We start from the raw sequence: 25,829 nt of genomic DNA on the forward strand, positions 1-25,829 counted from the left end.
TCTAACCCACTGCCCGAGTTTAAACAAAGGCATGGGGGTTAATCTGGAGCTGGGCTGCTATATAAAGGAGAGGGACCCGGGACCTGACACACAATCACCGAGAGCCCCGCACAAGGTAGGTCACTGGTCGTACTGGCGTGGCCCCACTGGGATTCACTCTCGCTCTCTCGTTTCTTCATTTTCATTTTGACACATAGCAAATCCTTTTTGATATTTTTTTATTGTTTTCGTATTTTCTAAATGATCAGTCAAAAAGAATTCAGGAATTAAAAGTTATGCATACGTTTATTATGCGTTATCATTTATTTATTTTTTACAAAAGTACACATTTTCTAACCGGTAAATTATTTTGTAGGTTGTAGGTTTTCAATTTGCCGCGAAAATGACTGTTTGGTGCGACTTCTGCAAAAGTCACCTCAGCTCTCCCTGCTCCATGCACCAGTCTTCTGAAGACATCAGCAACGGAGCCTGCAAGACATCCAGGTCAGTACTTGTTTATACACGTCCCCTAGAGGTCTTCCAAACGGTTCATAAAAGTTTGGTTAAAGACCTGCTTTGATTTACCATAATTAAAATGACCACCATTTAAATTCCAAATGTTTAAAAGTTGCTTATAGGGTATATATATATTTGCTTTAATGTTATTGCGGTGCATGCATAAACCCCCAAAAAACATTTAAGCTAATCATGAAATACCTCCATCGACAGTATGGCTTTTTCAACCTGCTGAAATGTGGTTCTCAAACAACGTAAATGCAATGGATATATCGCTGTCCTTATGCGGCACTTTCTGTCTCTGTGTGTGTTTTGATGACGTGCATGTCCCCCCCCCACTAGACGCCCACACCCACCTCTTGCGACTATAAAACACACAGTATCTCACATTGAGCCAACACTGACACTGATCACACACACACACACACACACACACACACACACACACACACACACAAACACGAGTGTTCTCGCTCTCTCTCTCTCTCCTCTGCCACAGAGATGGCGAGCTCTTGAAATCAGCCGTTTCCATAGGAACCCTTGATATCCTACATCCCTTTCATACTCGATAGGCCCCGGCTATCGGGCTCCCTCTTCTGAGAGGGCCGAGACCTCTCTGTGAGAGACCGGACGGACAGACAGCGGCCTAGTTTTACCCTGCCGACCACAGAGGAGGTTCAGTGCGTCGCGCTTCCATAAACCATCGTCGTCCCCGTCCTCACCCTCACCGTCGCCATGGTTCCCCGCAGGTCCGCCCGGTCCACCAAGGGGGCGTCCAAGGTGCGTCGGGACCTCCTGAACGCGGAGATCCGGAGCATGCGGGCCCTGCTGCCCCTGCCCCGGGAGGAGCGGGAGCGCCTCTCCTACCTGCACTCCATGGCGGCCATCTGCACCTACATCAGGAAGTCCGTGGTGCTCCAGGGTGAGTCCCGAAACACACACACACACACGCACACACTGACGCAGACGCAGACACAGACACACACACTCACACGCACGCCCACACACAGGCGCTTTGTACGAAATACACTAGTTATATAACATGCACACGCACAAACAAACACACACGCACGCTATGTATGATATACACTCGATATTTGACATGAGTGTTGTTACGATGCTACATAAAAAGGTTAGCTTGAGTTAAGTATGCACCAGCTCAGGACACACACACACGCACACACGCATACGTACACACACACACACACACACACACACGCAAGACCAAAGCTGATAGCAAAGATGCAATTTGTCTGTGTGCGAGTTTGAGTGTGTGTGAGAGAGAGAGAGAGAGAGAGAGAGAGAGAGAGAGGGAGAGAGGAAGGGAGAGGGAGAGAGAGAGAGAGAGAGGGAGGGAAGGAGAGGGAGAGAGAGAGAGAGAGAGAGAGAGATCCAGTGATCCAGTGTGTGTGTAAGTTAATAAGTGAGTGTCTCTTGTCACCCCTTCAGGTTTGCCGGTCAGACAGGGTCCTGACTCCACTCCCCCCTACGAGACCTTCCTGCCAGCCCTGCACGGCTTCATCCTGGTGCTCGGCGCCCAGGGGAAGCTGGTCTACGTTTCGGAAAATGTAGCTGAATATCTGGGCCACTCTATGGTGAGACTAATTAAAATAAGTTCACTTGACTTTCAAACTTTCTCCGGTGGAACTCGCTTCTGTGCTCCCCTTGAGAGGGTCTTTCATCACCGATGGGTTCAGGTCAGTTCATTGCGATAACACCCGCGTGTCTTCTTAGGTGGACGTTCTTCAGGGAGACACGGTCTACGACATGATTGAGCGCTCCGACGTCGACACAGTCAAGGCTCAGCTGGAGTCTGACAACAGCTCGTCGACAGGTAACGAAACAATCACACCGCCGTGTTTCATTACAGCATCCGTCCTTTCACGCCGGAAAAACAATCGCATTCCGAAACCCACCGACCTCCACCCTGACCCCCTGTCTGCTTCGCTTTCTCCGTTTCCAGAGAGGAGCTTCGTATGTTGCATGCAGACCACCAAGGTGTTCCGGCTCAAATATGGCCACTGCCGCTCCATGCTCGTCAGAGGCTGCTTCCAATCACCTTCCAGGTCTCCCTCCCTCCCTGTCCCTACGGAGTCCTCGTCCGGGGGGGAGCGCCTCTTCGTGGCCCTCTGCACCCCCACAGTGGACCGCGTTCAGGGCCCCGAGACGGGGCCCCTTGGCCCCTACTTCAGCAGTGTCCACAAACCGGATCTGAGCTTCACTCACGTCTCCGACAGGTAATATCATCCTAACGCTTTTATTTTTTAATGTTTTTTTTATCCGAATGTTGTTTATGACTTGCCCTGTGCGGCGATGCGATATACTTGGTTGATGACCGCTCCTTCTCTTTCTTTTGACAGCGTTGTTTGTTATCTGGGCTACACGGCGGAGGAGATGTCCGGACGTTCCTGGTACGCTGGTCTCCACCCCCAAGACCTGAAGAGGGCTGTAGACGCCCATCTGAGTTTAGGTGTGTGTGAGAGCGGCTCAGAAAACATGCGGTTTCTCATCAAACATTTATAGCCAAGTTCATGTTTGTTAAAGTCACAGCTGCTCTTAAATCTTGGTTTATCCTGAAACTAACCATGAGGGCTTTTCTGTGGGGGGTTCAGTGGAGGCAGATGACGGCGGCGAGGTGGAGATGGTGTTGAGGCTCCAGCACAAGGATCTGTCCTGGACGTGGGTGTACACCCGGGCCACCAACCAGGGCGACAGCCAGAGCATCCACTGCACCAACCACATCATCAGGTAAGAACCCCGGTGCAGACAACGCCCTCACCCGTCCTCCTAAACGTGCACCCATGCACATTCTGCTGAGACACTCACATTTCATTCCTGTATATATTTTAACATCGCTGTATAAAATCCAAGTTAATAAAATATTAAACTGCTCCTCTGCCCCCTCTCCTCTCTCTCCGCTCTCTCCCTCTTCCCCAGCGAGAGCGAGGCTTTCTATCTCGTAAAGAAGATCCAGAGCAATACCTCCGGGCGGTCGTTAGCCGAGGCAGAACTCTGCCCCCCACAAGCGGTGGACGTCCCCCAGCCTCGGAGCCGGCGCCGCAGCCCGGCGCGGGGCTTCAAACGGCAGAGCGGCTCCGCCAGCCGGGGCGAGGAGCCCGCCGCCAAGACGAGGCGCTGGGCGGAGGGCGGGGGGGGGGGACGAGACGTACGCCGCGTGGCGTGCGTCTCCTCCTCCCCCCGCGCCGGCCCCGACGCCCCGACCGTCACCATGGGAGACAGCCTTCTGCGGTTCACCCCGCCGTACAGCCCAACCCCCTCCAACGGCTCCCTGGGCAGCGAGGAGCTGGGCTGTGACTTCCTAATGGATTTACACGGCTGCTCTGATCCATCAGCCTCCTCCCCAGAGAGCTCGCCCTCCTATTACCCGTACCTCGACAGCCGGGGCCTGCTCCCCCGCGTGTCCCCCTACGGCCCCCTCGACGCAGCCTCCCCGCGGGCCTTCGAAGGGGACTCTCTCGGCGTGACCACATCCCCCCTCGCGGAGCTCCGCTTATCGCCCCGCTACAGGTCCGGGGCAGGCTGTGCGGCCGGCGCCCGCCTGGTCCCGGACTGCCTCTCCCTGCCTGATATGCTGGGCGGCCCGGAAGACTTCTACACCCTGGACCAGGCGGACCTGGCCCTCCTGGAGCTGCCACCAGGGGGCAGCGCCTTCCAGACGCATCACGTCCCGCCCGGCCTGCTCACGCCGTCCCCCTCGCCCACGTCGCTCGGCTCGTTCCAGTACGACTGCGACTGGGAGCACGCCGAGATCAGCATCCTGGCCCAGCAGATCTCCTCCCTTGCCAACAGCTTCGACCTGTACGGCGTTCCCGGTCGGGATCAGGGCTCGGAGACGGAGGTCCGGCACTGGCCGGAGAATCCCTCTCTCCCGGCAGCAGCAGCAGCAGCAGCAGCTCAGCCTTTCAAGCAGCACGAGCTGGTTCTGGACGACAGCGTGTTCGACAGCCTCCTGAAGGAGCTGGAAGCTGAGGACCCACGGGAGGCCTGCACCATTCCCTGCGCCGGAACCGGAACCGGAACCACAGTCTCCCAGTGTTCCCAGCCCGGTGAAATGGCTCTGCTGCACCAGGGGAGCCCCGCGACCGGAGTCGGGCTCGCCACAGTGGCGGACCCCTTAACCCTGGAGCCGTTCAGCATGGGCCACGCCTCTGTGGAGCCCTGGCTGGGAGGCCCCCAGCAGAGCCCTGGGAGGCATCGGCTCGACTGTTACATACAGCGGGACGATTCCCTCCCCCTCTGTCAGCACGCAGCCACCGCCATAGATGGGCCAGGGTCTGTCTACGTTGCGTCGCTGTGTGAAGAGTACAGATATTGAGTTCAGCTCTAACACTATTCTGCCTTTCCTCTTTCATGTGGACCCATTGAAGAGGCCTTGTACCGAATTAAGTCCATGACTTACCGTGCTAAGAATTGTATGACATATTGTCAAGGCTGGCTGATTCCTCCCTGGATAACGTTTTAAAAGTAACGAGCAAAGGCCACTTTTAGTATAGAAGTTGCAAAACACTTTTATGATGTAGAATTCAATCTAAACTAGATTTGTGTGTAATCCTGCTGGACCAAAACGTGCTACTGTTGCCATGTTTACGGTATCCCTCAAAAGGTACTTTTATTATCTTTTTAAGGAACTATCACTGTGAAATGAAGGACAAAATGTCCTCCTTTTGCCTCCAAATGATGACAATCAGCCACTGAGCACTTTATCTCCCCCACCGCCCTGAACGGATATTACAAAACGTATCAGCCACAACTGGGATATTTGGATGAGAAAGATGATATACATTAGTTTGTTTGTTTGTGTGTCTCTCTTTCTCTTGCTGAAATATGCCTTAGCAATCCCAGTGAAATGATGATTATTACAACCTCTATGGTACTTTCTATTCATTCCAAGCCTGAAGTCTCAATTATACTATTTATTATGGTGTCTCGCATTCCCTTGTGGGAATATTACTTTGTGTTTTTGTTCTCAGCCACAATAAGACTGATGACCCTCTAGGCCCCTGAAAGGTACTCTAGTTTGAATAATACATATGTGAATTGTAAGCATTTATTAAAAGTATTTTTCTAAAAGCAGTGTTTTGAAATCGATACAAATAATGAAAATAATTGAATGGATATTATGATATGATGGTGTCATATCACACACACACACACACACACACACTCTCTCTCTCTCTCGCACACCCGACACGCTCTCTCACGCACAAGCACACACTCTCTCATGCAAACACACTTTCTGTCACGCGCGCTCATCAATGCACACACACGGACATAGGCTCACTCTCACTCTCTCCCGCATGCACACACATACAAAAACTATCTCAGAACAACAACAAATTAAAAAAAAGAAATGCAACAGCAAACACAGATGTTATTGATGGAAACTGAACGCTAACTCATCAAAGTGCAAACATTAACATTCATGTGACGTCGAACACTTTCCCTCTCTGATGAAACCCCGCTTCTTCAGCAGCGCGTCTCTGCTCAGGAAATAAACAACCGACCCTTAATAACCACAGCTCATATTCAGACCCGCGTTTTCGAGGCGCTTCTCCTGAGGAGGTGTGGAGGAAGCTCTGATCCGCCTTTACTGATATATCGGTTTGTATCCTTTGAGACCAATGAACACGTCAGCCGTACATGTCGAAGTGAAAAACAAGGATACGCTTCCTTTGACGGCTGGGCTGTGAACATGCGGACACGAATCAATGAAGAGGCGGCTTAAGACACAGACGTCGGACTGACTGATGGTCGAGGAGGACTCCGCCAACTCTATATGTTGGTAAATCAGTGAGCACACCGTGACACACACACACACACACACACACACACACACACACACACACACACACACACACACACACACACTTTTGGTGCAGTGCATTGTGGGCCGCTATGTAGTCCCACAAATCGGATTTGTTTTGCTATAACATAGTCTTGCTGGATCCGTCATCAGCGGTCTTGGAATCTGACACTCGGCCCATGCTGCAACCCCCTCCCCCTCCCCGGACTACTTATTGGCGTGAAGAAACAAAACCAGCCAGTAGATGGCGTAAGCATACTAATGCCCCACCGTTGAATCACTGCGCACTTAACAATGTTGGTGCTGGTTTGGATTTACTTAATGCCTGGAATTTCTTTGTGTGTGTGTGTGTGTGTGTGTGTGTGTGTGTGTGTGTGTGTGTGTGTGTGTGTGTGTGTGTGTGTGTGTGTGTGTGTGTGTGTGTGTGTGTGAATACCACATTTTGAATCATTGTGCATAATAGCATGTGTGACACAAATAAATGACATTAAGTTCATTGTCGAGCACATGCTCCAGATGTCATGTTAGCTCCCCCGAGGGCCAATCAGCGGAGATGCCTGTTGAAGGGATGCGACCGCAGTCAGAGGACCACCAGTGTCCGCCAGGCAGGCCAGACACATCTGTTCTACGTGGGTCATTTTGAATCGATTCTATCTCAGGTATAATGAGCTCTCTCTCTCGCTCTCTCTCTCTCTCTCTCTCTCTCTCTCTCTCTCCCTCCCTCTCTATCTCTCTCTCTCTTTCTCCTCCTCTATATCTTTCTCTCTCCTCTCTCTCTCCTTCTATCTCTCTCTCTCTTTCTCTCTCTCTCCCCCCCCCCCCCTCTCTCTCTCCCGCCTGCTCCCAGTAATTCCCCTAAATTACACATTAATCTAGACGGAGCCGACGGCGATAATCACTCACTTGGCCTACTCCGCAAATTCACAATTTCAAAATGAAAAGCACAGGCCTATGACATTAATTAAATATCTTTTTGCTATAATTTATGACAGAAATGTGTTCTCTGTGTCTTGGCACCGTATTGGTCACAGAGGCTATACTCCAACTGTCAATGAAGCTATGCTCTTAGGCCATTTAGTGTTATTTAACATTTACTATAACTGTATTGAATCTAACTTCCTTTGACCTTACTCGTATTTTTTTGCTTTAGAAGCAAACAACTTCTAATTTAATTGCATATTAACATTATTGATTCGACTGGGTACCCGTTCTACCGGCGATTTGAATTCGCCCTGCAGCAGGAGCTGGAGAGAAGCAATACAATTCTTCCTGTTTCCGATCCGCTTTTACTGGCGCCAATCACCAAGCTGGCTTTTCCCACTGCCGCGCTATTGGCTGGTTTAACACAATGAAGACAAGGGAAGCGATTGCAAGTTCGTTCAGATTTGACCGAGTCTCGCACGACCGTTAGCCCTATGCCTGCAAACCTCCCGGCGATGCTCATAGGCCTCTTAGCTTTAACAAAAATATAAATAGAGTGACTGTATATACCCTACACGTTCATATTCATTTTTCACAACCTGCAAAAAAGGTTCGCTGTTTGTTGACAACTGCCTGAAATGTCCCGTCACTCTGCATAGTACGTCAGCTCCCCAAAAAATTTACCTTTGTATTCCAACCTGCTTCTTAAGTAACAGCGCGAGTGCATGTATTTATTTATTTGTTTATCCATTCTCTGTCTACCCTGCTGCAGAGCCTGGTCTTAACTAGATCTGAGGCACATATATAAATGCTGAAATTATCATATACTGTGTGGGTCGTTCCTTTTAAAAATAGTTTCCGCTTTGTTCTGTGCCTTGGGGGTCATCTTGGTAGGGGGGTACATTGTGTACATTATTTGCGCTATTCTTGTTTTAGACTTGCAGACGAATACAAGAGCAGAATGCGAAGGAGATGAAGGAGAGAAGTAAAGACAGAATGTTGCTCTGAGGGAGAGATGGAGAGCCCAGTGGAGAAGGATGCAATGGAATTAGCCATGACATACACACACGAACGCACACACACACACACACACACACATTCTCTCTCTCATGCACACCCCACACACACTCTCTATCATGCATACAAACACACTCTCACACTCACTCTCTCACGCACACCCCAGACACACACTCTGTCTAACTTTCACACACACACAAACACACACACACACAACACACACACACACACACACACACACACACACACACACACACACAAACCCCCCCACACACACTCTCTCTCTCTCATGCACACACACACTCTCTCATGCAAACACACACACACTCTCTCGCACTCACTCGCAAACAAACATATTCTGTCACGCACGCTCATCAATGCACACACGCCCACAGGCTCACTCTCACTCTCTCATGCACACACACACAAACACACACACACATACTCTCTCAATCTCAGTCATACACACATACTCGCACACAGACACACGCAAGCACAGTATCTCACTCACACTCACACACACACGCACACACTATCTCACTCACACACAGACACAGACACACACACAAACACACACACACACACACACACACACACACTCTTCCACCTGGTGATCATCGCTCATTTCATTACGGACGGTCCGCCGTTCTCCTCATTGAATTAGGAAGGATGTGCAATAAAATTAATACCAAATACATCATCTCACCAGGCCGAGGGACGAGTATCCAGGAGGCCCTGACCAATAACAAACAAAGAAGAGGTAATGACATCAGGAGACTGGATGGGAGGGAGAGAGAGAGAGAGATAGAGAGAGAGAGAGAGCGAGAGAGAGAGAGAGAGAGAGAGAGAGAGCAGATATACAAGATGGAAATCAGTCATTGTGTGGACACTCACACAGCCTCTCCTTACAATAGAGTACATCCACTTATGGCGAGAGTGGCCCGAGTGGCAGCTGTTACGGCGAAGGATGCATGATAGAAACAAACAAGGAGACAAACAGAATGGGGACAGAAGGTGTCTGGGCTGCTGTTTGCTCTGCCTCTGCCCGTGTATAGAAAGTGTTTCCTCCGCTCGATGGCTAGAGAGAGAGAGAGAGAGAGAGAGAGGCTTCAGCACACCTCAGCTCAGTCGCAGGTCAACAGCAGACAGCTTAGAGGCTCAAACGGCTAGTATGCTAAACAGGCACAACTCTATATGGTTCTGATACATGTATAGTGAGTTCAGTACCAGTTTGATGGTGTCCCCTACATGGTTCTGATCCATGTATAGTGGCTTCAGTACCAGTTTGATGGTGTCCCCTACATGGTTCTGATCCATGTATAGTGGGTTCAGTACCAGTTAGATGGCGTCCTCTATATGGTTCTGATACATGTATAGTGGGTTCTGTACCAGTTTGATGGTGTCCCTTACATTGTTCTGATCCATGTATAGTGGGTTCAGTACCAGTTTGATGGTGTCCCCTACATGGTTCTGATCCATGTATAGTGGGTTCAGTACCAGTTTGATGGTGTCCCCTACATGGTTCTGATCCATGTATAGTGGGTTCAGTACCAGTTTGATGGTGTCCCCTACATGGTTCTGATCCATGTATAGTGGGTTCAGTACCAGTTTGATGGTGTCCCCTACATGGTTCTGATCCATGTATAGTGGGTTCAGTACCAGTTAGATGGCGTCCTCTATATGGTTCTGATACATGTATAGTGGGTTCTGTACCAGTTAGATATAATGGGTTCAGTACCAGTTAGATGGTGTCCTCTACATGGTTCTGATACATGTATAGTAAGCCTAGAACCAGTTAGAAGCAGATGACAAGGCGGAACGCCTTGAAGCGACGCAGGTTCGATTCCCAACCGCAGTCCTATATTACATATCATGTCAGATCTTTTGCAACTCATGTCCCTCTCCACTCAAAGGCATAAAAAAGACAATAAAAGCATTTTCAGACGAGACATTAATGGACATCACCACGGCCCGCTGGAAAGCCTGCAGGGGGCTTCCACCGGCCGCCCTGTGTCCCTCACTGTTCCTCTCTCAAATGGTGTTTTTCCACAATGCGTGGCAGAGAAATAACCCCCTCTCCGGAGGAACACTGGGTAATAATGATTGGAGACAACGGGGGGCCTCAGGTTCCACTGCTCCGGCTTTATTGTTTATTGTGTGCTGTTGTTTGTGCGCTGTGTGCTGTGTGCTGTGATCAGTGTGTTCCTGCATCTGTGTCGCTCGGCAGGCTGAAATATCGCCCCAATAAATAAAGGCAGCCTCCCAAAGGTCACGCAGAGAGAGTCCAGCTCTCCATCTCTGCTGCAGAACTGTAGTAATGTAATGTAATGTAATGTAATGTGGGCACAAACACGATGGTGGCTCCCTCTTCTTTCAACGGCAATGACGCCTTCTCCCTGGGTTGAGTCCCACCAAGCAGGGCCTCCTCCCTGGGTTGAGTCCCACCAAGCAGGGCCTCCTCCCTGGGTTGAGTCCCACCAAGAAGGGCCTCCTCCCTGGGTTGAGTCCCACCAAGCAGGGCCTTCTCCCTGGGTTGAGTCCCACCAAGCAGGGCCTCCTCCCTGGGTTGAGTCCCACCAAGCAGGGCCTTCTCCCTGGGTTGAGTCCCACCAAGCAGGGCCTCCTCCCTGGGTTGAGTCCCACCAAGCAGGGCCTCCTCCCTGGGTTGAGTCCCACCTCGCTGTGTCTGTGAAGGAGTCGCGGCTCCGCCATTGTTGCTCCACATGCCTCGCATTAGCGTGTGTGAACCGCTGCGCTACGGAGGACGCAACACCTGGCAGCTGTAGACGCAGCGCGCTGTTAATGAGGTTAAACTGAGAAACCCCCAGAAATAGGCTGCAGCCCTCTCCCCCACAGAACACGTCTCTCTGTCTCTCTACCTGTTTCTCTCTCTCTAGCTCTCTCGGTCTCTCTACCTCTCTCTCTCGGTCTATCTACCTCTCTCTCTCTCTCTGTCTCTCTACCTGTCTCTCTCTCTCTCTCTTTCTCTCTCTCTTTGTCTCTCTACCTGTCTCTCTCTGTCTGTGTGGGTGTCTGTCTCTCTCTCTTTCTCTCTCTCTCTCGCTCTATCTCTCTCTCTCTTTGTCTCTCTACCTGTCTCTCTCTGTCTGTGTGTGTGTGTCTGTCTCTCTCTCGCTCTCTCTCTGTGTGTCTCTGTACCTCTCTCTCTCTCTACCTGTCTCTCTCTCTCTCTCTCTCTCTTTGTCTCTCTACCTGGCTCTCTCTGTCTGTGTGTGTGTGTCTCTCTCTCTCTCTCTCTCTTTCTATATCTTTGTCTCTCTACCTGTCTCTCTCTATCTGTGTGTGTGTCTCTCTGTCTTTCCCTCTCTCTCTCTCTGTCTGTGTCCCTCTCTTTCTCTCTGTCTCTCTCTCCTTCTCTATCTTTCGTTCTCTCTTTCTGTGCTCTCTCTGTCACTCTGTCTCTCTGTCTGTCTTTCTCTCTCTCTGTATCTCTGTATCTTTATCTTTCCCTTTCATACTCGCTCTATGCTCGCTCTCTCTCTCTCTCTCTCTCTCTCTCTCTCTCTCTCTCTCTCCCTCTCTCCCGGGGGGAGTTAAATGGCAGCTTAACAGTGACGTGGTCTTTGCAGTGTCATTGTTTGATTTATTATTTGCATACTATTCTATACGGGGAAAGTTTTGCCGCCTCCGGCACAGATCCCATGTAGCTCCCCCCAGGAGTAACACGGCAAACAAGCTATCTGTCCTCAGAAACACATCAAACATTCTCCCACACAGGCCTTTCTAGTCAGGAAACTCACCCTGTGTCCCTGGATAGCATATAAATACATACATTATATAGAGTATACTCTACTGATTTGAATGGCTTCTAAGGATTTGGTGGGTTGGCTTTGTGTGGTGTGTCTCCTCCACGCTGGAAGGTACGCCTAAGGGATTCTTCAATACCGCGCAGAACAGAATAGTAGCCTCACCCCTAGAGACGGTGTATTTGTTCAGGGCCGGTTGTTGCGTTGTTAGTAATGCGCACGTTTACAGCAATCTAATGTTAATTGCAGTGTGGATGTTGTGGATTCACACAACAAACCTTTAGAGAGAGATGTAAAGATTTTATGGGGGGGGGGGCATTGTAACACAGCATTTATATCTCATGGAGCACAGCAGAAAGTAAACTGGGTCTTTGTGGCGGTTGGTGCTGGAATTCAAAGGATTGCATCAAATGTGCATCTTTGTTGTTGTAAGTATGTCTCAGAGATTCTATGAATAACTCGGGACCTTATATTATTATTTTCTTATATATCGACAACGTCAGACAAAAGATTGCCACACTGTTGAGTTGTATACACTTTGTGCATGTGGCTGCTGCTGCTGTTCAGGTCAAAGTTTCCCCATAAAAGAGGTTGTTTTATGGGTAACTTTGATCGTATTGAGCACCTCACGGCATTGTAAACGTCCGTTGTGTTGTTGGAACTCTTTGGAGATATATAGGTCCATTTTTTGCCGCATGGCAGCCACATAACCTTGAAAGCTCTTCTCGGCCAATCAGAACGCGTCCTTCTCGTTGCAGATCATCAACAATGGTTTTCCTTGCTTTGCCTGGGGGTGGGAGTGCTCCAGTGCCCAGTCATATACCTTTGGTTATAGTGGCGTCTCGTATATTAGCTCTCCAATAGGCTCACTTTAATCTGATATATCACCAATAAAAATCGTACTGGACCGAAGCAAGCACCGGTGTGGGTGGGACTGGACCCCAAAGTGCAGTAAAAGAAACCACAGGTTACCATGACAATGTTCAACCAATCGGGCCTGGGTCGTGAGGAAACAGAAACATGAAATGTTAGCTTGGTGAGAAATGCTGTTTTGTTGACACATTTATTGACAACCCATTTTGCGATTAGACAGCATCAAATGATTCCCCACTTCATGGGGAAGATGGATCCATGAAAAACACAGGGATATTGATTCCCAGACATGGATTGATGAGGAATAGGAGGTTATCGTGGTGTTCCTGATTTAAGGGTACACATACCACAATTTAGTCAAGGATGCCCAAAGGCATCAGGGATGGAACCCAGACCCTTCGGGCTGAGATTGATCCGAACACACACATTCTCAACTATTCCAGGAGTATTGGCCCTGCTTATCCCAAAATCGTCAGCCAACATAGCGGTCAAAAGAATTTCCGATACAACTTTGCCGCAGTGGTCTCTCTCTCTCTCTCTCTCTCTCTCTCTCTCTCTCTCTCCCGGAGGGTATTATTTGAATGCTATTCTATACGGGGAAAGTTTAAACGTTGCGAGTCCTCCTCGTAGTGTCGTCTGTCTGAACCCATCCCCTGTTGCTGTCCGTGGTGCTGATACCCAGCAGCCCGGACACCAGCCCAGCGTCAGGTCGCCAGACCCCAGCTGGATGGACGGTGGATCGACCGCTCTGAGAGAGCACCACAACAGGGACGTCATCCACACAAATACAGCACTGTACTGTAGATATATTACAGATTAAAACACAGATCTCCACTGTCCCTGAAACACGCAGACGAGCGGAGGGACGCTTCACCTGCAGGGTGAAGTGACCGGACGAGACGGGGGCAAGGGGAAGAGGTTAGGGTTAGGGTTAGAATTAGGGTTAGGGTTAGAATTAGGGTTAGGATTAGGGCTAGGGTTAGGGTTAGGATTAGGATTAGGATTAGGGCTAGGGTTAGGGTTATGGTTAGGGCTGGGCTAGGTCCTCTGGCTCATCGTTAGGTTTATGGTTAGGGTTAGGGTTAGAATTAGGGTTAGGGTTAGGATTAGGATTAGGGCTAGGGTTAGGGTTATGGTTAAGGCTAGAGCTAGGCCCTCTGGCTCATGGTTAGGGTTAGGGTTAGGGTTAGGTTAGGGGTAGGGTTAAGCCTGCTGGCTCATGGTTAGGGTTAGGGTTAGGTTTAGGTCTAGGCCCTTTGGCTCATGGTTTCCTCTGAATGGGTGGCGACCCAAGCCATCGGGCGGTCAGGTGACCCCAGATTGAGGCACGGATTGGCTCGAGCACATCCTCATGCTTCACAGGAGGCACCATCGCCAATTGATCGCCGAACCTCCTTCTATCAGTTGCGGAGCGATGCCGCGTGCCAGACGCTGCAGCTCATGTTGGTTCATTGGCGGAGAAGGCTTAATGGTTTCCCGGCAGTCATTACCTCCTCGCCGTAATGGCTTTCAGAAGACAGGGGTTGAAATTAGATGTGGCCGTGGATGCATCTGTTGTGGCCCGCTGTGTCTCCGCCGCCAAGACAAATGGAGCGGTGATGTCTTGTTTGCAGCCAGGCTAAACACTGCTTGTTGGCGATTGGCGAGGCTACGTGTGGTGCTGTGTGTGTGTGTGTGTGTGTATGAGAGTGAGTGTGTGTGCGTGTGTGAGTGTGCATGCGTTTAAAATTCATAAGAATCCAGCGTCTGTACCCTTAGTCCTTAACAATCTTGAGGCTGCCCTTCTAAAAGTGGCAGGCCTCCCATGCATAGCAAACAATACACAAGCCAGTGCAACATTTTAATGAAAATGCCCGCTGAAAAGAGGGCCCTTACGCATAATAACGACCATTGTAACTCAAAGTTACTGTATGCAGTGTTCTTCAAAATCACAGGGTACGGCATAAACACGCGTACAAAGAACTGAGTCTGAGCTCAAATTGGGACAAGGATAAGTTGCATTGTTGGGCATTACTGGGGAAGCATCACACACAGCAAAAGGGCTTGTTATTCTCTGAAAGTGAGAGAGAGACAGAGGAAGACAGAGAGAGAAAGGGTGAGAGAGGGAGAGAGAGCGAGAGAGAGGGAGAGAGAGCGAGAGAGAGGAAGACAGAGAGAGTGAGAGCGAGAGAGGGATTGAGGGAGGAAGACAGAGACAGAACGAGAGCGAGAGAGAGGGAGGAAGACAGAGAGAGAGAGAGAGAGCGAGGGAGGAAGACAGAGAGAGAGAGAGACCAGGGACTAATAGCTCCCTCTCTCTGATGTATTGCAGTCCGCCCGGCCCAGCAGAGCCCTGGCTCCCACTGGGGACCAGCCCAAACTCTGCTGGTCTCACAGCTCAGAACGTATAAACACCAGTAGAGCCCATGTTAGCTCAGCCAAAGGGAGGTCAGTACCTGTCTGCGACACTCTGGTAACGATGAATAAAGAGGCTGAACACAAAAGCATGTGCATGTGCTCGCATTCGGCCAGAAAACAATGAGCTTCAGTCCAGTGTCATCTCAGCCGAGGCTTAAGCACAATCCTTGATATGAGGAACACAAGGGAGGTTGTGGCTGAGGAATCAACTCACTCCCAACCCTTCTTTACTCTCTCCTCGTTCACCAATCACAACGTCAAAGACCTTTCACCATGGTAACGTCACCACGGGTTATTATAGGATTGATGTTTGAATAACCGTGAGGTAAGCTCAACCGGGATGGTGGCGACGACAGGAAATTGCAGAGAGTGAGTGCATCGAGCGCACACTCAAATTAAACAGAATATTGGAATAGAGCAGAATCAACTGCAAACTGAAACACGCATACTAATCACGTTCATTATGTGTTTTCATCCAATCATGGACCTAAACCATCTGCTTTCAGTCCCACACACACTGCGACACCAGCGAAAAACGATGAAAATGGTTTATGACCAGAATTTCCTTTCAGCGGCTCTTCTAGCAGCAAGGTCAACCAACAGCTGCCTACTCCTCACATTCTCCCCAAAAATGGTTTAAAATGATAAAGCAAGGTTTTTTAATTCTGTGTGGCTGTTACGGCCCCTCCTCCCTGTGTTGACGAGCTTTTAACCATATCTCTTATCGTCGTATTCCCCCGCTCTTTTTAAACGACATTCATCGTCGCACACCAGAGCCATCAATTTTGATTATTCCAATTCAGCTCATTTCAGCTCTCGCTAATGGCAGTCATTTCACATTGTACCGCCTGAGTGACAATTTGGCATCACCCACTCATCAATCTATTTATTTTACATGCAGATGAATGGGCTGGCGGTGGTCCCGCTGACCCCCCCGGCCTGTCGGGAGACCCCCACACCTGCGGCTCAGTACCACAGCATCCTTACCTTCTGGTTCTGGTCCATAGGAGGAGGAGGAGGAGGAGGGGAATGTTGTACTTGTGTAACTAACACTGAAGTAGAGGCAACCGTTGTGGAGAGTGAAGCATTGAAATTAAAGCGTAAAAAACGTTCAAACGTCAATCTGGTGTGTAATACCTGTGTGTTCAACCAATAAACCAACATCTCAAACAACATAGAAGCTTTAAATTCACTGAATAACCAGTGACAGGAACGCACTTAGTGAGAAGAAGCAGACCCAGACATCCTCTCCACAGAACAGAGCACTGAAAACACCCCTCGGTTCCTCCAGATGGCCTCAAAGCCGGCTCCTGCATCCACTCCTCTGATTCAGCTCCTATGATTCAGCTCCTCTGATTCAGCCCCTCACTGCCGCTCTACCAACAGCCTTGAAGTCGCGTGGAAGAAGCACGCAGCGCATGGCAGAGTCTTCATCGGGGCCACGCGCGTAGCACGCTGTGCCATCCGAGAAAAAGTCTTCCATCACACCTCATTATCATTCACTCAATTTCCCCCGCCGCCGACTCGCACGCGGAGCTAATGAGGCACCCATGGTGCGGGAGTATGCACGGATCGTAACGCGGCGCTTTTGTTTTTGCTCGCTCATTATACCTCGGAATTCAGAAGTTTTGTCAGATGGGTTGTAAGTACACTTCTTTAGAGTCCGTCGGTGTGAGTGTGGGCTTGTGTTTGTGTGTGTGTGTGTGTGTGTGTATGAGAGTGTGTACGTGTGTGTGTGTGGTGTGTGTGTGTGTGTGTGTGTGTGAGTGTGAGAGAGAGAGAGAGAGAGAGAGAGAGAGAGAGAGAGAGAGAGAGAGAGAGAGAGAGAGAGTATGTGTATGTCTTTCTATGAGTGTGTGTGTTTGTGCGTGCGTATATAGACATCGATTGAGGATATGGCAGTGATGGTCTGGGACCAAATGATTCTGAATAACAGGATCATTATATGTGACGGTGTCAAAGCATCAAGCAGCAATTATGGAGGGATCCGCATTTAGAGAGGATCACTTCAGATCCGTCGGGTTATTAAATTTAGCAGATTTAAGTTGTATTATTCAACTTCATCACTTGACATTAGCCTACTGAAGATTTGTTTTTTAAATGTCACATTCATAAAAAACGTCTAATATTTAATCAGATGAGTCACAAATTCATGCTTGGAAAACTGTGCACCTCGATCAAAGCATTCTCCCCTTTTGTTCTTGTTATCTACGTAATTTCATAGAAGAGCCCAAAAGAACCCATAGGCCTGTCTGTTTACTTGCTCACTTATGGAGCTGAGTAATGTGCCCTTCCCCTGCCATTATGCTCTATTGGCCGGGCTCAGCTTTAAATACCGCTCTCTCATTGGTGCCTGCTGCCTGTTGTCTCCTCTGAGGCTGACAGTAAATGAACAGCTCATTGCTCTGAAAGTATACTGCTCCACCATGATCACCTCGGTGGCTCCTAAAACTACACAGAATTCCTTCTGCTGCAATGTCCCTCCTATTCACCTTTCTTAATCAGTTAGTTTGTTACTAAGTAGGTTAGTTAGTTAGTATGTTTCTTACCGACATTATCCTGCTCAACCATAATCAAGTATACTGCTCCACCATGATCAACTAGGTGGCTCCTAAAACTACCCAGAATGCCCTCTGCTGCTGCAACCAGGGGTGTTTCTAGGTTTCATAAACATCCGGGGCTTAGCCCAGAGGGAAAATTTATTTCTTTTATGCATTATTGTGCATGTAAATCTTTTCATAATGCTTTACTGAAATAAATAAAATACGCAGCTTATTATAGCTTTAAATAGCAACCTGACTGCTGTGCTGCTTATCCCTAAACATTTAAAGTTCCATTCAAGTTATTTCAGAGTGCAATAAATACAAGTGAGACAGACCTTACACATATATATATTAGTGCTGTCAGTTTAACGTGTTATTAACGGCGTTAACGCAAACCAATTTTTACGGCGTTAATTGTTTTATCGCGCGATTAACGCTCTTTTGGCTTGGCAAACGTTGTAGTTTTTTCACCTGCTGTCTAGCAACAACTACAACACCATACCGGATCTAGCTACACCGGAAACAAAACAACACGCCCGCCGCACAAACTTGTTGGGGCAAGTGTAACCCAGGTTAACTGACCTAAACAAATAAAAGGTTAAACACAATAATAAATGTATTGTGGGAATCTAATATAGCATGTTGTATTAAGTTAACTACAATTTAAAAACTATAAACATGGCTATAATGTAAAAACCGTTATTGTTGTTATATTGTACCTTTGTGATAATATAATTGGTGTAATACCCCTTTAGCGAGTGCAACCGTAGACAACCAATCACAACGGTGTAGCGTCACTTGCGAGTGAGTGAGCGACCGAGCGGAAGGAAATAAAAGAAAAAAAACTGACCGGGGCAGTTTGCTACGAAAAGACTAGTGACACAGACAGAAAACGGAGTAAAAAAGAGAAAAGCAGATTTAAAAGAGGATAAAGAAAAGCGAAAACAAAGCAAGGTTTTAAAGAGCGTTAAGCTTTTTAATAACTTTTGACTTTCTTTTTGGAGTATTCTGGATTACTTTTTTTTATCTTTCTTTTGGAGGATTTTGTGTTACTTTTTTCAATGCCACGGGACTCTGTTGTTATTCGTTGGAAGACTCGGACGGTTTTTTTTTTATGAGGAGGAGATCGTTTGGTGGAACAGAACCGAGGAAAACAAGATGGCGGTCTACCTGTTGAAGATATCATCGCGAGCTGTAGCACTTCATGCTGCAGGACCATGCTCCTGTTTTCTTGGATAACTGAGGAGTGTGGTAAGACAAATTAACTTTCCAAAAGTGGCTGCAACATACAGTGGAGCTTCAAGTGAAGTGAAGGATTTAACAAAAGGACTGATTAGATACTATGTTCGAAATTGAAGTGTATTGATCCCAGATAATGCTGGTGTAGTTTTCTTTTTTTTCCTCTACTTGATGGACTAAGTTGTATTTTATTTTATTTGCATTTTTTTTTGTTTATTGGGTATTACAATTGCAACTCTGGGTATTTGGTGTTTAAAGTAAATACAAAGTAGTACTACAATCTCAAATTTGCACCACTTAGATACAATTAAAGTTTAAATTGAGTCAACTAAAAATACAATAATAATTCAAATAGCAACTTAAAGGTGCAAAGTTGGAAATATTTTATTGACCTAAATAGGTGTAAATCAACCCAAAGTGAAACAAAAGAGGAAAATACTTTCTTCTTTTTTTTTACATATTTGTTTTATTCTATTTTTCATGGTTTATATGCCGAATGATGTATGGATTCTCCATTTTTTTGCTACATAAATTAACCACAGTTAACCACAAACTTACCTTTCAGTCTTGGTGTGTCATTACTAACTTACAGTCACATACTGCTCCTTAGAACCTAGAATCTAGCCCTAGTTGCTTGTAATGATTTACAGTGCTACACAAGCAAGGATACGGAGCGGGTGAAAAACTCCTTAAAAGTGTGTGTGTGTTTGTATGTCACTCTGTTCGAGCCTGCACGAGAGTTCAATGTTTTCATTAGCTGTTACGTCTTTCTGACCAATCGCAGTTCAAGGCCCACCTGGGATGTACCACTTCGGGAGGGGCTGCTCAGTTACTCCCCTCTAGACAAAATCGACCTGGTTGCGACGTTGACAGTTTGTGAGTGTTGCGTCTTTCGAGTGAGTGAGAGGTTGCGGGCGCACAGCTTAGGCTGCCGGACGGCGCTGCAAGGAACCCAATATTTATAATTTATATTTATATTTATAAACGCAATATTGTTATCCCGCAGTAATCAGCCCTACAGCCCCGGAACGTTAACGGCCCACCGTGAATTCTCCCGACTCTCCCAATTACTACTTCGCCACCGTGTGTGTGTGTGTGTGTGTGTGTGTGTGTGTGTGTGTGTGTGTGTGTGTGTGTGTGTGTGTGTGTGTGTGTGTGTGTGTGTGTGTGTGTGTGTGTAGGCGTTATTCAATAGCCTGGTAATGTGTATAGGCCTACGTACGGTAGGAATATTCATCCTGGTTTAAATAATAAATGTTATAGTATTTCCCATCTTTGTTGCAAGAGTTTTGTTCGAAAGTTCAGTGATTGAAACAAATAGAAGCCTGGGCTATTGAAGTTTTACGGTAGGCCTACCACTGTCATGCACCTACCCGATGTCAAGTGGACCGGGTTGAATTCAATGCGGGTCTCTCTTCTTATGTCCATCTTACAAATATATTTTATTACTGTCCTTCTCAACACTCTGACCTCACTAAAAGGCTAGCAGCACAAAATCAGGGGATATTTAGAATAGAAAAAAATGTGTGATTAATCGCGATTAAGTATTTTAATCGTTTCACAGCACTTATATATATATATATGTATATATATATATATATATATATATATGGATCTGACTGGGGATAGGATATGTTAATGCACTTGAGGTGGTAAACAGTCTGGTTATGTTTTTAAACTGTTTATTTTCTTGCCAGAAGGACTATCTAGAAGGTCTAGGCTACTTATAAATCTTGCATTCTTTTATTTGTTTTTGCCAAAAATTTTATTCGGGGCTAATTAAATAAAATCCGGGGCTTTAGCCCCAAATAAAACAGCCTAGTGACGCCACTGGCTGCAACGTCCCTCCCATTCACCTTTCTTAGTCAGTTAGTAAGTTAGTTATTAGGTAAGTTAGTTAGTAAGTTTGTTAGTTAGGTGTCTCCTTATGTAACCAAAAACACTGCAAAAATATAAGGCAGAGGAAAATCCAAAGTAACAGCTAGAGCAAACGCAAATCCTTCCTCGGGCGTGTTTGGGAACACTCTCCCCAGACCAAAGCAATCTAATGCAGCAGATGTCGTTCATGTGATGCGGTCGGCAGAATAATAACATCCCCTAGCATGTTATGGTCTTTTTTATGGTTTGTTATGGACACCACATTTGAACGGTGGAATATAATGTGCGTTGTATGATCGGCTCTGCGATGTAACAGACCCCCCAACGGGCGGGAGGGGAGACATTAAAGGAGAGGTGTCTTAAAGTTTAATGAGCAAAAGTCTCTGATGTTTTTATGCTTTAATACATTCATCCTTGGTGTCTGGTAAAGTGCACAGTAATAAACCGGCTCATTGTAATATAGAAAATGAAAAGAGAAACATTGGAATCTCCCACCCAGATGAAAGTGCAAATTGAAAATGCACAACCTAATCACAATGCATGAATTCCCCTACGGCGATATATTGAATATGTAATTTCACACACACATCTACTTCCCTGTACTCTGAGTCATGTTCAGCTGAGAGATCATTGTTCAATCATTTACTGTGTGTATAACTCGCCCAACCCCACCGCACATTTATCAGATGAATGACAATTTGGGTCCAACACCAGCCTCCTTATATACAACTCATTCATAATTCCACATCACAAATGTTCAGCGCATCAACACAAACAAGGGAAAAATTCTTGCACTTAGAAACTTCTCAAATCCACTATAATATGCATGGCAGAGGGATTTCCAGAAATGCCCCACACATAGGAACTCACCAATCAGTCAACCCCACAAAGCTCATTCTGAATAACCACTGGGACGTCACTACGGCCGTGTGAATCCATTTGGCCAGGGTCCATTTTGTAAGCAGTGCTCTATAAGAACGCAGCGTACGGCTTAAACACTCACGCAAAGAGCGGGGAGAGCCTGCTGGAGCTCAAATTGGGACATGGATAAGTTGCATTGTTTTGCATTACTGGAAAAGCATCGCACACAGCAGAAGGGCTTGTTCCTTGCAAGTGAGAGAGGGACAGAGGAAGACAGAAAGTGAGATAGAGGTTTGAGAAAGAGAGGGATTGAGAGAGAGAGGGGGGGGGAAACACAGGAAGCGAGAGAGAGAGAGAGAGCAGAAGGGCTTGTTATTCTCTGCAAGTGAGAGAAGGACAGAGGAAGACAGAGAGAGTGAGAGAGGGATTGAGAGAGAGAGAGAGAAAGAAAGAGAGGGGACACAGGGAGAGAGAAAGAGAGAGGGGGGGGGGCAGAGAGAGAGAGAGGGGGAGAGAGAGAGAGAGAGTGACACATTATAGAAATTAGAGACCTGGATGCCATTATAATGGCATCCAAGTCTAGACAGCCTCTCCTCTACTGTATTCAGCCACTTCCATGTGTGGTCTCTCTGCAGCACTACGAGCATGTGAGTGACAGGTGAAGCGGGCAGTAGGAGATGCTCATGTCCCCTGTAGCCAGGCCTGAAGTCTCTCTCTGTCATCGTCCATCTCGTTCTCATCATCTGTACCTCCCCTGTGTCCATCCCTCTCTCTCTCTCTCTCTCTCTCTCTGTCTGTCTCTCTCATTTCCTCAATCTCTTCTTTCCCTCTCTCTATCTCTCCATCTGTCCATCTCTGTCCCTCTCAACCCCTCTCTTTCTTTATTCTTTCATCTCTCTCCATCCTTCTATTTATTTATATATGCCTCTTTCTCTCTTTCCCTCTCTCCATCCCCCCCTCCTCTCCACTTACCTTCCCCATTCTCTCTCTCTCTCTCTCTCTCTCTCTCTCTCTCTCTCTCTCTCTCTCTTCCTCCTCCTCCTCCTCCCCCTTACTGATCAAAGGTTGTTATAATCTGTCTATTCAGAGGAAAGGTCAGAATCGCAGGAGCGCATCTCCTGACAACCTCAACGTCACAGCTCACTGATACACACACACATGCTCATGTGCACACACATACACAGAGGCTGACATTGAGAAATTACAACTTGTCACACTGGCATTGACACACACACACACCCAACCTTCTAGCTATGACACACACTCCTGTTGACACATGCCTGCACTGTCACAGAGTTAAGCTCCTGTGCCCATAACAGCCTACAGCATTTATATATCATTCATACAAAACCTATATATATTTATACGGTGGGGCATGAAACAGTGACACACATGAACATTTCACCAAAGTCAACAGTGAACTTTTTGAGACCCAGAGAAAGGTAGAATCCCCTCTTAGTAAAGTATTACTGACAGCTACTCACACTTTGCATAATAAGGCAGAGATATGTAGGGGAGAACGCCATGGATGTCCGGGTGAGAGCCTGTTTAACGCTTCCTACCATGCATGCCCCGGAGTGCTCCCTCAGGCCCTGTTTTGCTGAGGTTGGACATTTTCGCCATATTAGAAAGTTATCAGCGTTCCTTAATAGCAAAATCACTCTGTCGGAATGTGAAGGAGGGGAGAGAGGGCACTAGGGTGAGAGAGCTGAGAGCCTCGCACATGAGCAGTCATTGGTTTATAATAAGGAGGACAGGTCTGTCTTTTTTAGCAGAAGGGGGCCCGGTACTCCTGGGGTCATTACGGTCGGTCATTACGGATGAGGCTGTACCGTACCGGAACCCGAGCCAAAGCCGGCGTTGATCGGGAAACCATCAAGAATTCGGATTCTATCTGCTTCCGACCAGATCCGCCCCCCCCTCCCACCCCACACACACACACACACACACACACACACACACACACACACACACACACACACACACACACACACACACACACACACACACACACACACACACACTCACGCGAGGAAGAAGAGGAGGAGGAGGAGGAGGGGGACCGTTTAATGATCACCCCCGGCCCATGGAGCCCTCATCTTTATTCATGGCCCTATTGATTTCACAGAGCTGATTATGTAATTATGAAAACACGGGCGGACGAGGGGATAAATCATGCTCCTCTTCAGCTCCTCTGGGATCGTTGCTCTCGGTCTGGAGGCCTCCGGTCTTCCATTAATCCAGCCTCCACCTGCTCCTGCTCACTGTGGGGCCTGTCAGATCTCCACTGGTTAGCATATGTGTGACTTCCCTCGCGGTTCCCGTATTCCTCCTCTCCGGATTGAAGGTTGGCTCACCCTAACCCTGTGTGTTTCAGCCGTTTCCAAGGCAAGGAAGTCGAAAAACACAAACAAAACACTAGTTTGCTTCTGCAATGTGATCCAAATGTGGGGCGATTGTTCAATTTAGAAAACAGTGGGGAAACTTGTTTTAATCTTACTAATGAGACAAATGTGCAGACTGCGGTCTGAATGGAGCAAACCGTTTAAAGTCACAAGGGAGAAGTTTCTGCTCAATGAAGTCCAAATTAATTATTTTCGATTCATTTTGTCAGCGTATAAAAAACAAAACAAACATCCGTTTAGTGGTTCAACCAGCGTAACATTCATTTACTGGACAGTAACACATTTCACAATCAAGCAGCACACACACACATGTGCATGTGGACAGGCAAGCTGGCTGCCACATACACACACACACACACACGCACACACACACACACACACACACACACACACACACACACACACACACACACACACACACACACACACACACACACACACACACACACACAAAGCAAAAGGGACACGTGACCACATCCAAATGAGTGATGTTAAGAACAGCTTTACTGAACAGGAAAGTGTGTCGGCTCTAAAGATGGCCATCAATTAGCACACATGCGCTATGCTATGTTGTGCATTAGCAGCATGCATTGAAGAGCGCGCCATGCATCAATTGCTCAAATTAAAATTCCTTTCAAAAATGTCATTAGAACCAGTGACCTTTTAACAGAGAGCTGCATTGCCCAAACATGGCATTTTAAATGTCCCATTCCAATGTGCTTGAATATCCTGAGTGCTTATACGCTGTTTAATGGCATTGGAGCGGAGAATGGGAGAATAGGCGAATATAATGATTTTTCATGTCGTACTTGTGTATGTATTCCTTTTTCCTTTCACAAGGAATAAATACGGTGGAATCAATGAAAACATTTGTTTTTATAGGGATTGTTCTCTTGAAACTACATTCGGAAAGGCCATAAACTCAAGTCCATTAACAACGGACCACCAGGTAAAGAAAGCCTGATATACTTAGTCACCCTCTTCAAGTCAAGCATATTTAACGTGTGGTTAATACCGACTTCATTTGAGTCGTTTTTAAAGCATCGACATCCGCAGCATCACCTACCGTTGGCCTGGAAACGCCTGTCGGAATCGCCAAGGAAACGGACCACGTGACTCGTCTAACTATAGGATTTAATCATCTGTAGGAGTAAAGGCCGACATTTTGTTGGTTGTGATGACGTGTGAGTCATGTTCAGCAATGGGCCAACAGACCACATCGACGAGGCCTCCTGCCCCCTCTCTGACAGAGAAGCGGGCTAAGAAGGGAAGGGAAGGAGCTGTTGTCCGTTTTTCTGTAATCCAGATAAATTCTCCCTCTGAGTCATGTAGCATTTGGAGATTGCTCCTCAGAATCCAGCCAAAAGACCAGTTGGACAGAGCACTCGTAGCCGAGTGTATCGCGTCCACAGAGAGATTTAGGCAGGCCAACGTCAATCATAATATTTAACGCCTTAAACGCTGTATGTGATAAACAATAATTACCACAAACTCAATATTCACAAACGGCCCAGGGGAGTGTATGTGGAGAATGGCTGGTTTAAGCAGCCTCACCTGGCCCGAGCAGACTGGCTGCACACCTCATGCACATTGAGTAATCAGTGTGCAC

General features: G+C 47.4%; 1 protein-coding gene across 1 annotated transcript; it reads left to right on the forward strand.

Annotated features, from left to right (window-relative positions):
- Positions 1 to 1,230: 1,230 nt before the first annotated feature.
- Positions 1,231 to 4,831, forward strand: npas4l (neuronal PAS domain protein 4 like; the record flags this gene model as incomplete). Its single annotated transcript, XM_079729048.1, has 7 exons — positions 1,231 to 1,417; positions 1,945 to 2,090; positions 2,230 to 2,329; positions 2,459 to 2,732; positions 2,856 to 2,965; positions 3,108 to 3,243; positions 3,433 to 4,831. The coding sequence occupies 7 exons, from the start codon at positions 1,231 to 1,233 to the stop codon at positions 4,829 to 4,831; spliced, it is 2,352 nt and encodes a 783-aa protein (XP_079585174.1).
- Between the last annotated feature and the right edge of the window lie 20,998 nt (positions 4,832 to 25,829).

This window comes from Pollachius pollachius (genome assembly GCF_949987615.1).
Source record: "Pollachius pollachius genome assembly, chromosome: 2".
NCBI lineage: Eukaryota > Metazoa > Chordata > Actinopteri > Gadiformes > Gadidae > Pollachius > Pollachius pollachius.